At 39.0% G+C, this 16,337-nt stretch overlaps 1 protein-coding gene across 10 annotated transcripts in view; it reads right to left on the bottom strand.

The window, feature by feature from the left end:
* Positions 1-177: 177 nt before the first annotated feature.
* Positions 178-16,337, bottom strand: part of dnmt3aa (DNA (cytosine-5-)-methyltransferase 3 alpha a) — a 96,817-nt gene continuing 80,657 nt past the window's right edge. For 7 of the 10 annotated variants that reach the window (XM_030720919.1, XM_030720926.1, XM_030720927.1 and 4 more), the window contains 10 exons: positions 15,922-16,034; positions 14,163-14,346; positions 10,342-10,426; positions 9,219-9,364; positions 9,039-9,129; positions 8,805-8,953; positions 6,634-6,719; positions 6,457-6,529; positions 6,081-6,199; positions 178-5,262 (listed from right to left, as the gene is read on the bottom strand). In XM_030720919.1, coding sequence (XP_030576779.1) covers positions 5,121-5,262; positions 6,081-6,199; positions 6,457-6,529; positions 6,634-6,719; positions 8,805-8,953; positions 9,039-9,129; positions 9,219-9,364; positions 10,342-10,426; positions 14,163-14,346; positions 15,922-16,034 — 1,188 coding nt within the window. In that variant the 3' untranslated portion in view covers positions 178-5,120. The remainder of the gene's footprint in view (positions 5,263-6,080; positions 6,200-6,456; positions 6,530-6,633; positions 6,720-8,804; positions 8,954-9,038; positions 9,130-9,218; positions 9,365-10,341; positions 10,427-14,162; positions 14,347-15,921; positions 16,035-16,337) is intronic. The other 3 variants (XM_030720925.1, XM_030720924.1, XM_030720923.1) reach the window with 3 other exon arrangements.

The following is a 16,337-nucleotide window of genomic DNA, read 5'->3' on the forward strand; positions in this document are numbered from 1 at the left end:
TGCAGCACCTGGGGGAGAGGTGGGGCAGAGTGGGGCAGAGTGGGGTTGGGGTGGGGGAGAAATTCAGGTGGGGTGGGCGGGATTTGGGAGCACCAAGCGATGCGGGGCCATGATGATGTCACACCCAGCAGCACCGTGGAAAGCCTGATGGCGACAGGCGGCCGGCAAGAACACAGTGTGTATGCATGTGTGAGTGTAGCAGTGTAGGGTGTTTTGTAGCGAAAGGAGAAGCGTGAAGGTTCTTTCCAGCAAACGAGTGTGTGTGTGAGTGCGTGTGTGAGAGACCTGCAAGAAGAGCGCTGTAAAAAAGAGCAGAGTTGAAAAAGCACCTGAAGGTTGGTTGTAGAAATGGAGAGTAAACATGATGGAAAAAAATCTTTGAACCTGCTGGTTTACTGTTGGTATGAGAGTTTGTGCATGTGTGCGTGTGGGTGTTTGTGTGAATGTGTGTCAGCATAGACTGCACGTGTCCAGTTGTTAGCTGGTATCTGAGGAAGGTCTGAGGATCGGAAGGCTTCCTGGAAAAGATGGTCGCCTGAGGACCAAAAGCACCAGACTGAAGTGTTTTCTCTAAAGGCAGCCCTGTCTAAATAAAACATGCATCAGAACTTGTTTCTCGTGGCCTGTGTGTGTAATAAATACAGCCACCACACTGGATGACATTTCCTTTTCACTGAGCATGCATTGGGCGAAAGGCAGATGAAACACCCAAGACGGCTCATACAGCAGAACCTGTGTTACATAAGGTTCTGTTTATTTATACAGGGCTATCTGTTTCAGTCACAGAAAGTAGAAAGCCAGCATAGTGTCCACAGAGTAAAGTCAGCCTCTGCTTTCAGCCCGTGTCGCTGCAGAACGGCGACTGCAGGACGTTTTGGATCCCTATGAAGCAAGGGTGGGGGGGACGAGTGCTGAAGAGCTGGCAGGCTAGTCACTTAACTAACAGCAGAGGTGAGGCACAAAAAGAAGCTGCATTGTAAGAGGAGGGAGCATTAAATGCTGCTGAAAGGAAGCTGCTGAATGTCTCACACTTCTAAAAAGTCCACAGATGTTTTAGTTCAATGTTTCTCAGAGGCAGTGCTGCTCTACAGGCAGAAATAATCCTGCTGGATGAGTCTAACCTCACTTGTTTTAGCCACAGACTGTGTAATAGATGGACGTGCATTAAACTTGCATTTTTTGTAATGACCAGCAGGGGGCAATCCCTCTGGTTGCAAAAAGACTGGTTGTTCAGGAGTTGATGGAAAAAAATGGCCCTTGGTGTGTTTGTGATGAGTTTATGGGCTCAGAGGCTCATTTAAGTTTTATTTAATAAAACATGATCACTTTGTAAATCAGAAATGAGGATTATGAGGATATGGCTAACAAGTCTTTAGCCAACAGGTTTTTCAGTCTGATTCACCCCTCATTCGTCACAAACACCAATATGGCAAAAATGCTCCCCTCGAGGCACTGACATCAATTTGGCTACATCCATCTTTTATATTGCCTATTGTTGGAGTCAAGGATTGAAAGCATGTAAACAGAGATATTATAAGAAAGAGACATTCTGAATTAAAATCTAGGAGAAAATGTCACTGTTAGTAATAGGTCAACTTCCAAGGGGAAAATACCTTATTTTGGAGCAAAGTTAGCAAAACTTTTACATTTTTTTCCCTGATTTGACTGGTACATGCAGTTTTTATGTCCCAGTAGTTGGAAATTAAAGCTAATTTAGATAATATTTAAAAAACAAACAAACAAACAAAAAAACTGTCCTAATAAATGCCCAGAAGGGCTTTGTCTTTAAAGGTACTTTTTGTAGTTCCTATTTGCAGTTTTTAACTAAATCTCTCACCACCAGGGGGCAGAGTTATACCAGTGAGTGTGTTGATATGTTGTCAGTTGTGTGCTGCTGTTCTGATATTTGTTTTTAGTCCTCAAGAAGCTTCTTTGTTTGCCAGACTGCCATCCTAAAAAAGAATACATGAACCTGATGTGATAAGCGGAAGAAAATGAATGGCTTGTACCTGATACGCCATCACCGTCAGCTGATATCTCTTCAAAACATTTCATAGATGTTTTGGACAAAAAATCACAGCAGTAGCTTCTTTACATTATTTTGATGATTTTTGTTCATTTTGGAAGGTTTTCAGCTAAGAATGGAATTTACAGTAATTATCTTTAAAGAACTGCCAAACTCAGCTGACGTAGACCTCCTTCTTCTAATTTAATGCAGATTTAAGGAGAAAAAATACGTTAAATTAAAAAAATTAACTTCTTCTCATTGTTAAGGTGATATATTCATATCAAATTCAGGATATTGTTAGTATACATTTGGATTCACTGTATGTATAAAAAAATTAAATATAAATAGTATGAAATAAAAGCTAAATCTGGTTTCTACTTTGGTCTCTTGGCAGTATTTGGATCACACATTCAAATGCCTCTTCAAAAACAGCAAAAGCATCGGTTTTACTGCAGTTAACACATTTGGAGGATACTTTGCTGAGTATGTATGTTCTGAACAATAAATATATTTGTATTTTATGATCTCAAACCCATTCAAACACTTAAAAATTATTTTAAGAAATACTTGACATCTGGAATTTGTGATGTGGAGCATTATTAGAGTAACATTTTACACAAAATTTCCCACTAACCCTAAGCATCACGTTGAGAAGAAACAGAGAGGTCAAAGGTAATCAAGCTAAATTCATGATTATTTTAATTTAACTTTTTCTCCAACCTATCACATCACATCTGCTGAACAGCATCTTATGTCACTGATAACCTTAGTGAGGCAAACTTTGGTATTATGACATCTACTTGTTCCTGATTATCTCAGCAGGTACATTTACTGCAGGGCCGTGGCTAAAGAGGGGCCTGGACTGTAATCTGTCAGCTGTAACCTCATAGTTTAATCGTCAACATGGCTGCCTTATTCTTACAGGGCAGCTACGTCTCCTAAGGCATGTTTATGGAAGTCCGTCTACAATAAAAATCATTACTAATTGACTGATTTGAAGCCAATTTTAAGTGGTCTTGTGTGGTATTGGAACCAGTTTAACCACAGAAGTGTCAGTTTTTGTGCAGATTTTAACTGTAATGTCCAAACTCAGCTGTGAAGCCAAAGGACCAATTAACATCTGACTCCAGCCTCTGTCAGGTGAGTGATATCAGAGTGTTATTCAAATTTAAAATGAGCACCAAAAGTCATTAAACACCTGTCACCTCAGCATAAACCGAACACGAGGAACTAGTTCCATTATTAAAATACTGCAGTATTTTTGAATGCACAGCATTTGCTAAGCTAGTGTCTAAAAAACACCTAGAAGTAATCAAAATAGTACAAAGATGTTTTGCTTGTTGTGTGGATACCCCAGCAGTAGTTTATATTTCATATACTGTGTATAGAGTGTATGTACAGTATGAAGTATATGAATATAAACAAGCATAAAAGCTGACTTCACACTGTCTTCATTATATTCACATTTTTTTCTGGTCTCTGACTGACTGTGTTTTACCCCAATATGGCTGGGTGATTGTCCCCCACTGGAGGGCACTGTAAACACTGAGGATGCAGACAGCAGTGTGGATGTTTCTTTTGTACTGGTTTTATTATAAATTTCATTATTTTTGTTTTATTTTACATTCCTGGAGTTTATTTTGTTTTTGTTTACGTCTAAATTTTGATCCTTGTACATTTGTGTGTTTTTACAACCAAAACTACAAACTACAGCTAAGCATTAAAAGACATTTTAGCTCACTGAAATAAAAGAAAACTAACTGAAACACTTACAAAACCATATGAAATAAAATTTAAATATACAGGAAATGTCTTCGGCTTTCGTCAATTTGTCAACCAGCCTGAGGAGCCACTACTGCTTATGAGACCAGGATGTCTTCATGACTATGTTTGTTTTGTAGTATTGTATTATTAAAACTTGATAAATACCACCATGCATTTCATATTAAAGAATAAGCAAAAATAACACTAAAACTAATAAAAAAAACAAAAAAAGTGATAATAGTAAATCCAACCTGACTCAGGAGACTAAAACCAAATAAAAACTGCTGGAAAATACAAAAATCAAATATAAACAAGTAAAAGAAACTTCTCGAACCACAGCTGCATCCCCCAAAGTCACTGTTTTATTTCAGTATTTCATATTGCTTGAATCAGTGACATTTCAGCCAAAGTGGGTCTTCATCGGGTGAACATGAAGACCTTTTTTTTTTTTTGCACTGAGGTTTAAATTCACCTGCTAAGATTATTTGTAGCACAAGAGCAGCTCCTCCTTTAAGAAACATTAGATGTTACAGTCTTATTAAGTTGTAGTCACACTAAGTAAAAGGCTTCATATATTAATCTATCTGAGCTAGGTTATCTTCCTTTTGGACGCTCCCCTGCATCCTCAATCGATCTTTAAACCTCATGACCACTTCTTTTGCCTGCTGCTGCCTCCACCTGTTCACCTGTTTTAACTCAAAACTGCAGCGACTGAAACAAGCAGAGACCATTCAGTCTCCAAGAGCACCAAAAACTGTAAAAGTGTTGTATTAAAGTGGCACCATTTTGATTCTATCACTGCCTGACCAGCACCACGAGCATTATCTGGTGTGTGTGTGTGTGTGTGTGTGCGTGTGTGTGTGTATGTTTCTGCTTTCACTACACATGAATACAGTAAAGTGTTATGGGACTCATTGGTCTGTTTATGTATTCAGAGAGATATTAAAGACAGAAAAAAGGCAGGGCATCTCTGTTAGTTTTGGCGCCCCCCAGAGGTTTGAACTCCAGCTGATACGACACAGTAAAGCCAGAAGACATCAGTTTCAAGGTCGGACAGGAAGTTTGTGTGTAACAGAAAACTGTACCTGTGTGTGTGTGTGTTTGTGTGTTAAACAGCACGGTAGCACCAGGGGACTAAGGTCAGCCAGTGGTCTACATGGGATCTCAGGAAGCAGTCCTTTACAGTGTGTGTGTTTGTGTGTGTTTATGTGTGTATGTCCGGTCATCTGTTTCATCTTGTGTCAGCCAACCTTCATGTACTGACTGTACACTTTGTGTAGTTATCAGTGTATGTCTGTTACTGTTTATATGTGTGTGTCTGTATGTGGGAGAGAGTTGGTGTGTGTGACTAGTTGCAGGCGAAGTACTCCTTGAGCGGGGCAAAGAGGTGCCTGATGACGGGGACGCTCCACGAACGTCCCAGAAGCCTTTGCCTGGCCAAACGACTCATGTTGGACACGTCGGTGTAGTGGACGGGGAAACCAAACACCCTGAAACAAACATCATGGATCATTATTTCAGACTTAAAAAAAGAGGAGAAAAGGTCTATGAAGCAAAGCCAGGAACCCCTGTACTTTTTTTTCATGTGAATTTGAATTTTTTAAAGTATTTGTGGTGTTTTGGTCCCTGTTCTGTTTGATAATTTTTGTCTTTGTCATCATGTTAGTTGTTTGTCTTTTGGTTATTTCCTGTTCCACCTCTGAGATTTTACTTCCTGTTTTTGTTTATTTCCCTCCTTTATCTTTTATGATTAGTTTTGTCTGAGTCTGATTGCTTCCACCTGTGTCCCCCCTGTTTATACAAATCCCATTTCTCATTTTCCAGTTTTTAACATCCTCAAATCCTTGCATCTCAGTTCCTTGTAACCAAACCAAGGAAGTGACAGGAAGAGAGGAGTCAAGTCAACAGGCATTTAATGAAATGGGACATCCTGTTAGTTAAATATGACAAGTGGCACAGCTGCATTGTAAATAGTTTAGTTTTTGTCCAACTGATCTCATATAGGATCTCAGGAACCTTTTTATATGTAAGATTACTTTTAATTAAAATCACAACCCCAACCACAACACTTTATTCATCACTTTCATGCAAGAACATGCAGCAATAATTAACCTCTTAAAATCCACCTGCATAGGTACAGTACATATCTCCCCTTATATATGTATTTTTACTTTTTAAGGCATGCCCAAATGGAAATAAAGAGGACCTATAAGGTCAAAAATGAAACCTTATGTTCACCCGATGAGATTTGCGGTGACCTGTTGGATGTTAAGAGGTCAAAACAGAACACACAAGCAAACTCCTGTACCTTTCCATCTCGGTGCACCACAGTATGTCCTCCTTGTTGTCCATGTAGACGGGGAAGTGCTCGTCTTTCCCCTGCTTCACAGAGTTGGAGCGTGTCGTTATCGTACGCAACTTCTCAAACTGGAATTAGCATCCAGAACCAAACACACACAGACAGATACAAACAAACAAACACACACATCCCTTTTTAATCCTACAGCCTATTCTCCTTTTTGACAGCAGCTTTCTGTGATACACAAATCAGACACCATGTTAACACACAAATACACACTTTCTACCACAGACACAGAGCCTCACACACACACACACACACACACACACACACACACACACACACACACACACACACACACACACAGAAACACACCGCTGGATACCTTGGCTGTGCGGCCGTGCTCTAGGCACTCTTGAAGATCCAGCCTGTCGTTTGCCATCGGCGTCAGAGGCCTCCAGTTAACAGAAAAAACATAACAGAATTAGAGTTGTATTTTTAAATAAATTAAACAGAGAGCAAAATGAATAAAACAAACCCACAGTGTGTGTGTTTGTATTACCTGGACATGCCGGGCAGGTTTCCCCAGAAATAGCGAGCGCGGTGGGCAGCAGAGACCTCCTTGGCATCGATCATCACTGGGTTACACTGAAGAGGAAGAGTAGGGTTACTTCACACTGCACCGCAGCCCTGAAGACTTATTTTTGTCATAACTGATCGATGGATAAATGGATCCTGACCACCCTCTGCACCACTTACTGTCAGCGGAGCACTTCCTCTAATCATCTGTTTCAGCTCCGCTGCCACAGAGACAGATGCAGGAAATCTTTCCCTTTTATTTGTTTCATTTCACTTATTTGCATCTTCTGTTTAACTGTGTTCATTTTGCTTATTTCTTACCTTATTGAATATTTTGTCACATTGTATTTATTTTAATGAGCTATTCTACTTTATTTAAGCTATTCTGTTTTAGGTTGTGCTTAAAGACACAGCTTTTGAGATCAATAAATTCTATCTCATCTTAATTTGCTATAGAAGGTTCTTAGTACAGCTCATCTTAACTGAATGCCATGCATTTAAATATAATTCACTCAATTAGGGGATGGTGTTCATTCTGTGTTTTCTTTCAGGCAAACTCAAATCCAAAGTGACTTAAGGTCAAAATTTGCGAACCTTTTCTTTAAATCTCTACAGTAAATGCAAAGACGGTAAAACTAGCACAATATACATGAGTCACAATATCCACATTAGGGTCGTGCCTTCTCAATTAATCATATTATTATTATTATTATTATTTTAGAAGATTCTGTTCTTAATAGGAATTATGCAATTTTTCAGGGCCCTGCTGTCCTTAGATTTCTAAAAAACAACAATTCCAGGGATGAAGGTAGAGAGTTTTTTTTGAAAGCTACGAGTTTTACTTGATTTGAGCTCCTTCATTTTTAGAGTACATATCTGGTACTATGTCTCCATGAATATGGACTCTGAGGAGTGTGGCTCGAGTTAACATAAGAATGACTGATGCTTAAAGTATCTGGATCTCTGACAGCAGATTTAGGTGCCGTTTACACGAAGCCGTTTTCACTGGAAACGGTGTCGTTTTGATGCGTTTCAGCCTTTCGTTTACACGATGGCGTTTCAGAAACGATCCGCGTTTACACGAGGACATGTGAAACGATGAAAACGATGTAGTTCCCATGCCAGGCCACAAGTTGGCGTTGGTTTTCTCTTTGCAAAGTTTGTTTATGCAAGACGCGCATGCGTGGAGTGACACAGTAGGTAGTGCGGCAAATTGTTCATTACTTACAAAACGTTCATTACTTACAAAACGGCCAATGTGAGAGGTTTTGTGTGGACCGATGATGAGGTTGGATCGCTGCTGCACACAACGCTGAATTACAAAACGGTCAAAACACAGGAAAAGCATAAGAAGCACTCGTGAATCCGTGAGTACTGTTTATCAGTTTGCGCGTGCGCGAAAAACTGTGGCCGTCGCAACCATAGTGCGCATGTGCGAGTCGAGCGTTTTCAAATCACCCCGGTTTCAAGTGTTTACACGAAAACGCAAGCCGGTGCGTTTCTGAAACGCTCCACTCTGGACCCCGTTTCTGAAACACATCGTTTTCACTCTGTTGTCGTGTAAACAGAAGGGCGAAACGCATCAAAACGACACCGTTGTCGTGTAAACGCAAGGCCGAAACGCATCAAAACGACACCGTTTCAAAATGAAAACGGTCTCGTGTAAACGGCACCTTAGAGGCTTATGGAAACCAGTTTTGATCCATTTTCAGTGTGAAGATGATCCCTCAGATATGACACCATGTACCAAATTCAAATGAACTTAACTGGAAAAGAAAGTTATTTTTAATATTGTAGCCTAAATTTGTGATGGTATTTTCTCTCATTGTCTCACTGTGAATTTTTTTTTGAAATATTCATATTTCCACTTGACAATGGTTATGCAGGAGACATTTGATGAACTGACGTTCAATATCAGTTTAAATTAATTATTAATGGGAACTAAACCAGATTTAGGGATAAAAATGGCTCTTTCCTTTTTTTTAAACTCCTCTAAATTTATTGCTGGACTTTCAGTTCTGTGCTTGGACAAGTTGATGTTACACATGCGCTAAAAAAATCTAACTTAAATTATGTATTTTTTAATGCAGTTTACAGTGTTGAATCCATGTTGTAAATTATGTAGCGTAACTATTGTGGGTTTGTTCGCTGTACCTCTAGAAAGCGGGAGATGTCCCGTTTGTCACTGACTCCCATAGCGACCACATTCTCAAACAGCCAGAAGAACGGCCTCTCGTCGCCGGGTTTTGGTCGCGCCTCGTGCAGCAGACGGTAAAACTCAAAAAACAACCGGCCGGTCCCCTCTGATGTTGGACGGGCAAAATTCAGTCTGCATATTTCATTTAGCATGACAAGCAATAACTGAATGATTATAAAAGCGCTTCCTACCATAAAGACCTTTCCTTGCTGGGTTGACTATGGAGAGGTCGTTACAGGGGCTTCCTCCTATCACCAGGTCAAATGGTCCCCACTCTTCGATCTGACAGTGGAAACGCAACACGTTAAATTTATGTGCAGATTTTTTCTGATTCTGTCTTGATTTTCAGGAACAATAAAGTTTTCTCTTACATGTTTGCGAGTTACGTTGCGTACGTCTCCCACGTACATGATGCGTCCCTGGTGTCGAACCATGCCCACAGTGATGGAGTCTTCACACACTTCTGATGCAACATACTTGTTGACCTGGATGCCCAAATCTTTCAGCACCAGAAGACCTGACATACCATACACCACACACACACACACACACACACACACACCGCGCACACAATTAATTGTGCTTCCACTGTAAATAAAGCATAGTCCATGTCAATACGTTTTTGACAACATTGTGTAATGGCTTGTTTTTTATTACAGTAATATGCATTTACAACAAATACTTTAACCCTGCACGGTCACAACTCCAGGCTGCAGCCTATAGCAGCTGTTGATGTTTGCCTTCATTTTTAACTGCTGTAAAAGAGGAGTTTCCTAACTTTGAGACAGAAGAAGTATATCTGACCTTGTCTTAAAAGTTTCACAGTTCTGTATTTAATTTTACTTCCACTCAACTGCTTTTGTCATTTACCCTTAAGTTCCCTGATTTCTGAACTTCGTAGAGCAGTGTACTCTTGGTCATGGAACAACCTTCAGAGCTGAATGCCTTTGTGTCACTGGAATAGGCTTTGGTAACTGAAGAGTGCACTTGCCATTCATAAGCCAAACTTTGTATTTTGTAATAAATCACTTCTCTTACTTGCTGTATTCTTTTCTTATGTGTTTTCATCATATTCATTTTCAATGGTATTTTCAATGGCAAGGTCTCCATTGAAAAAGAGATTTTAATCTTAAGGACCTTAATAGCTTTCAGCCATTCATGTCAGCAGACTGCATACTTAGATATTTAAAATTAAATGACAGTAAAATACTGTAAAATAATCTGTGAAATGCTATATCATGTAACTTCGTATGATAAGAACATCATGGAGCAGCACCAAAGTCATTTTCTGCAATTTAAACTGGGTGCAGTAGGTTGGGACATCGATTTTATATTTTATACTTTTTATATGTATCACTATTTATTCCTCATTTAATGTTACACACTGCGAAGATGATGGCACCAGATGAAAGGATAAAGGATCATATTAACCTATTAATCAACAGTTAATTGATGATGAGATTAATTGTTATTTGCAGCTCAGCACTTACACACCTGTGGCAATGCCATCGAATAAGGAGAGGACTCTGATTGGTTGCCTCTTTTCTGCTGCAACTGGAGGATACAACTTGGCCGGCTCCTGATGGAGAGTTAAGAGAAAGAGGAGATCAAAATGACATACCAAACTCTACAGTATGCAAATTCAGCAGAGAGCAGACCAATGTGTTACACATCAGTTTATTCCTGATAACAATCTGCTCTTTACTGAAAAAACGTGTGTTGCAGAAGACAAACATCAATAGGTAAACATGAACATGATCTTTTTTGATCTGCAATAATCTTCGTGGATAACTGAGAGCTGAAGAGCCCTGGAGTGTAACCCACACTGATCTCCAGATAATTATGTTTCTAGCTAATTGTGATGTTTCAGATGTAGAGTGGCAGATACATCAGATGTAACACAACTCATTGACTCACTGAGCGTGCAGTCTGAGCTTAAAATGTCTGATACTCACGGGCTGCTGTTAAGAAGCAGTACAGTACATATTCATTGCCATATAAGGGCAATTAATGAACTGTTCATACCATAATATGGTATTATGACTTTAAAGTTCCCGCTTACACAGTGACATGTGGTGTAAATGGTAATGATCTGGATAAGTGGCAGAAAATGTACGGCTGGATGGATGGACAGGCGGACGGAGGGATAGTAAGGACATGAGACACCTGTAAATGTTAAATTCACAGACTTTAAACACCTGTTAACTGCTGGGAATCAGTCGAGTCTGCAGGTTGTTTGTACTGATGAACTCAGTGCATTTTTAACATTATTTGTTCTTAAATAAATTAATTTTCATTAAAGTTATGTGTGATCTTTACATTTTGTCCTACCCCTTTGAGTCTCGGTTGCGACATGGCTCGTTATTGAACTTGCAATTAAATTGTAATTATTAACAGGTATGCGGAGCACATTATTAAGTATATGTTCAGTTATATTCAAAAGCCTGGGGTTAATTTGTAGATTTAAAGTGAAAGTAAGAAAATACTTCTGCTTTTGATTTCTCAAACTGGCATGTGTAAAAGTCTGAGAATCCTTCTACTTTTAAAACAATCAGGACTTTATTAACTTGTTAGATGTTATAACGGAGGTCGTTCATCTTCATTAAAATCTTCACAGCTGATAAATTCTCCAATCCTTCAGACTTCATGGTAACAGAACAAAAAGAAGACATCAAAGTGCTTCCTGCTTGCTGTTTCCACCCTTTAACAAACAGCAGTTAAAGGGAACTTTGAAAGTCAACGTCTGGAAGACACTATAGGTGACCTCATCACATATGAAGAGCAATGTCTGGATAGGCTAGAGCTGATTTGGAGGAAATGCAAAGTTATTTGGCTTCAACCATCAAAGCAGCATCACAAGATGAAAAGAGCACTTCCCCAAGTGTTTGGCAAAGAAGAAATTGTGTAGCACTGAGTGTCAATAATTCTCAAAACAGATGTCTGGCAGTCAGTTAACAAAGTGAAACACAAATAAATCTGGCTTCTACAACAAGTCAATGATCTGACGCAGATTCCAAAATCCACAGTAAGCTACAAGAAGCACACGCTGGAACACTTGTGAGGATCTTAAAAATACTGCAAGGCACCTTTGAATTTGAACTGAGTTGCAGGAAGAGGATGAAAATTCTCAAGTCAAGAAGAAAAACTTTTAGAGGTCCATATTAAAACACTTCTGAATTAAAACCATTTTTGCTATGTTTTTGCCTGCTGTCCCTATTATTCTGGTACAGATTTTTAGAAATGCTTGTTGGCGCTCTTTCAGCTTGTAAATTTTCAGATTGCACTTGAGTCTGCAAAGGCAGAAATGTAAACCTCCAAAAATGCTGACTTCACAAGTGGGTCTTATTAGTTAGTACCCGTTATTCCCTGATTTGTCACACTCCTATTATGTGAACCCTTTCCATAGCAACACAAAGATGTCAGAGATGAGTAAAAGCGGTTAATTCAATATCATTAACAAAATAAAGGCTTGTTGTCAATGCTAGCAGTTGTACTTTCTAAATGTGCAGATGAATGGTCCTGTGATTTCAGGCATGTTAATATGAACAGTTATTATAAGAAATGTGTCAAAGAACCCTGAAAATAAATCAATGGAAAAGTTCAGCAAAGACGGCTGTTGTCCCACACCTGTCTCCAAAGAGCCAATCAACAGCTAAAGTGGGAAACTCAGGAGCCAATCATGTTTTTGCACTGTTGAGATTCGACAGTTTCAACTGTGTGGTGGCAGACGGCGGCAGATCTACTTATTATCACAGTAAAGCTGTAGATAAATGTGCTTATTGTTTTTCTTACAATCTTTCTGCTTACATATGAATCAGCATTTGCCCAGTGCTCAGATTGAACTGAGCTGTAATGCAGCACAATTTGAGTATATGTAGTACAAGTATCATTAGGGGAAAAAGCCATGACCTTCAGCTTGTACTGAGGTAATTTACAGGTAAGTGGCTGGGATGATAATTACCACCTCTAAGTCTGAGGCCACGGTTATCAGCTGGAAAATGGTGGAGGTCAATCTGAGTTGGAGATGTTGCTGGGCATCAGTTTCAGTTTACTCACAAATCGATTCAAATACAAATTCAAACATTGTTATTTGTGAAATGGGGCTGCCCAAAAGCTATTCAAAACTTATAGATAGGGGCCCAAACATTAGATCATACAAAGAAAAATGCATATATAATTCTCAATATACATTATCATACTAACTTAAATCCCTAAAATAACCTGAAATTACTCTGAGGAGTGCATCTAGACAGCAGCACATGAAAATAGTAGTATGATTTATTAAAGAATGAACTTAAAATATAGAGCTATTGCAGGTTTTAAAGGATCCTAGCCATATAGGGTTCAGAATGAAGCATAATGTAGTAACAGTTGCTGTATTAAACTCCTTTTAAAGACACAGGAAGATGTTGTCATTTGTAAAGTGCTTTCAAGCTCATTCCAAATCTGTGGACCTCTACAGGTCACATTAAAACTAATACATTTAAGTTTGTGCTTCTTTCCCCTCAAAAGTTTTTTTTTTTCCCCTCGTGTGTGAGAGGAAGAGTCTATTGGGAAAATCTCATAAAGTCTATCACTGAGTCTAAATACTACAGTATATATTACACAGGCATTATGAAAAATGTTACATTCGACTAACTTCAGAAGCCATGTAGCCATGACAAAGAGGATCAGAGGGAGCATCTACTTTGGTCCATGATATGACTTGCATAACTTTCTTTTGTAAAATCTATAATCTTTTGAGATAAGTAGGCTAAGGATTGCATCTACCATTACAAGTAAAGCTTCCATCGTTGCTTATAGTCCTGCCCCCACCACCCAAACCAGTTAACCAACAGAAAATGACTGGCTGGCTGGAGTTTTTATTTGAAGTTATGGATCTCTCTGTTTATTCATTTAGGCAACACTTATTTCTAGAAGGACTCTTCTACTTTCTGAAAAATGGTCCAACAGACACCTGGACAAACATCTACATAAATCATCTAAAAAAAATGTGATTACTAAGTATTGCTAATTTATCACCTCTGACACTCTTAAACGATCATTCCTGACCTGCCCCACAAATGCCTAATGAGGCAATTAAGGCCCATCGAGTAAAGGAAGCTTGTTTCATAAGAAGAAGCTACTCGTACTTTCTATCTAATTCATACTGTAAATAATGATTCATTTATTCTAATTTTTAAAATGGAACATTTAAATATGTATGAATCCTGTGGGGGTTCTATTTACTTACTTCACTTCAACAGCATAAACAGTATTTCTTTTTATAATCATCATCTTTTAATGTGTATTAGCCGTGCTGAAAGAAAACTTACGAATTCCTGCTCATGGTTGTTGGCAAAGAAGTGCTGTAGTCTGCAGGGCCAGTCGTCCCGTCGACGCAGTAGCCCGTAGGTGCTGCGGGGTCCGCACATGTAGCAGTTCCAAGGGTCTTCTTTGATGGCTGCTGCTGCTGAGCCAGCTCCGACCAACAGATCCACGCACTCCACACAGAAACACCTAAATGTACACAAAGGCGATTCATCATGCCTCATCTCTTTATTAACTGCTCATTAATATGTTATTTTCAAGTAATAATTTCTCTCAGTTCTCTGTCACCTGTAAACTGGACCAATAAAAGTAATGATACACAACATACAGCAGTTTAATTTTGGCCTTAGGTTGTGATCAAACTGGCTAAACATGAAGTTATAAAGATGAGCAGGTAACTAATTTTAGAGACTATCCTCCTGACATTCCTTCTGCCTTACAGGGCTAAATTCATACAAATCATCTGATAAGTGATTCAAAGTCAGAGTGAAGCAAACGTGGCACAGACACCAGAGGGTTAGCCAAAGCAAACAGGTCCATTATCTTATGGGTGCTTTCACACCAAACCTGGACTTTTTTTTAAATTAAATATAGTTAAATTAATAGTTTTCAGCAAAATAGAGTCACAAACAAAGTTTCCACAGGACTCTATGCAGCCCTGTTAAAAGGTAAGAACATCTGTGCTTATTGGACAATTGAATTATGAGTGTAAGTAGCTGCTATTCAATTGCACTGGATTAACTGATCGTCAGCAAGTGTGATCGCCTCTACAAAAGCAGTTTTGTCAGTTTGCTGGTCTAGAGCATTCAGGTGTGTTAATATAACACCACTATCTTCCCAGCAGATTTACCCAAACGTCAGACTATTCAATACTTAAAGAAACTGAAGGGAAAAAAACAAACAAGAGCTACATCTCAAAATCTACAGGCCTAAGTTAACATATTAAATGTTAAAGTTCATGACAGTAGAATTGGAAGAATACTGAACAGGTAATGCACAGCACCACGTTTGGCAAAAACCAAACACAGCATATAAGCACAAACAACTTAAACCAACTGTCATCACAGTGGTTGCAGGGTGATGGGCTGGACTTATTTTGGTGCCACAGGACCTGGGCACCTTACAGTCACTGAGTCGACCATGAACTCCTCTGTATATTAAAGTATTCTGGAGTTAAATGTGAGGCTATCTGTCTGACAACTAAAGCTTAAGAGAGCTATGCATTAATGAATGCCTGCAAACTGCAATGAACTGAAGCAATGTGGTAAAGAAGAATGAACCAAAATTCCCTCACCGTGATATGAGAGACTGATAAAGTTGTACAGAAAACAGTTACGGTGGTTCTACAAACTACTGAATCGTGGGATGTACTCAGTTTTTCACAGGGCTGCAGAGAGTCCTGTGAAAACTTTCTTTTTCACATGACTCTATCTTTTCCCTTTCCTGCTGCTGCTGCATATTAATGGATTTTCTTTAATTTTCTTTATTTAAAAAAAAAGTTTTGGACTGAAGTTCATTATCTTCACGTCTGATCTCTGCTGTGTTTGCAGTGAAAGGGTTTAGAGCCCAGATGCCAAAATCAACTGTGTACTCTCTATTGAAATAAACAAATCCGTTCCATGTGAGCAGTCTGCCAATATAGAAAGTAATTTATCACATTTTGACATTCAGGGATAAATTGTTTCTGTACATGTGAAATCCAAAACCTTAGCAGGACCCAAATGTCCGGAAAGAAGTTGTTGTTTGCCAACCCCCAACACTGACCTACAACAGTTGTTGTTGCCACACATGAGCACTTCCCTGCCTCCACAGCAGATGGTGCAGTAGGACTGGTAGCCGTCATCGTCATACTGGTAGGCGCACTCCAAGAACGAGTTCTGCCGAGGAACAAAACATAAGTGTGTGTGTTTTTTTTGGTTTGGTTTTGTTTTCAACCATGGAGAGATTTTCAGTTTCTCCTTCTGCCCATTCAGTTTATTTTTACATGTCTGTGAAATACAGCAGATTACCAATATTTAACCAATGTTCCAATAATATTGTCAATGCTTTCAAAACAGCTAGTTTCTAGGATTTATCTCCTGGGGAAATGCAACTTCAACACATATTAAATGAAATATTTGTTGCTGGAAGAAATTCATCAAGGAAAAATGTTAAACATTTTCTGGTTCCAGGTTCTCAAA

The sequence above is a fragment of the Archocentrus centrarchus genome, chromosome 24 (assembly GCF_007364275.1).
Source record: "Archocentrus centrarchus isolate MPI-CPG fArcCen1 chromosome 24, fArcCen1, whole genome shotgun sequence".
Lineage (NCBI taxonomy): Eukaryota > Metazoa > Chordata > Actinopteri > Cichliformes > Cichlidae > Archocentrus > Archocentrus centrarchus.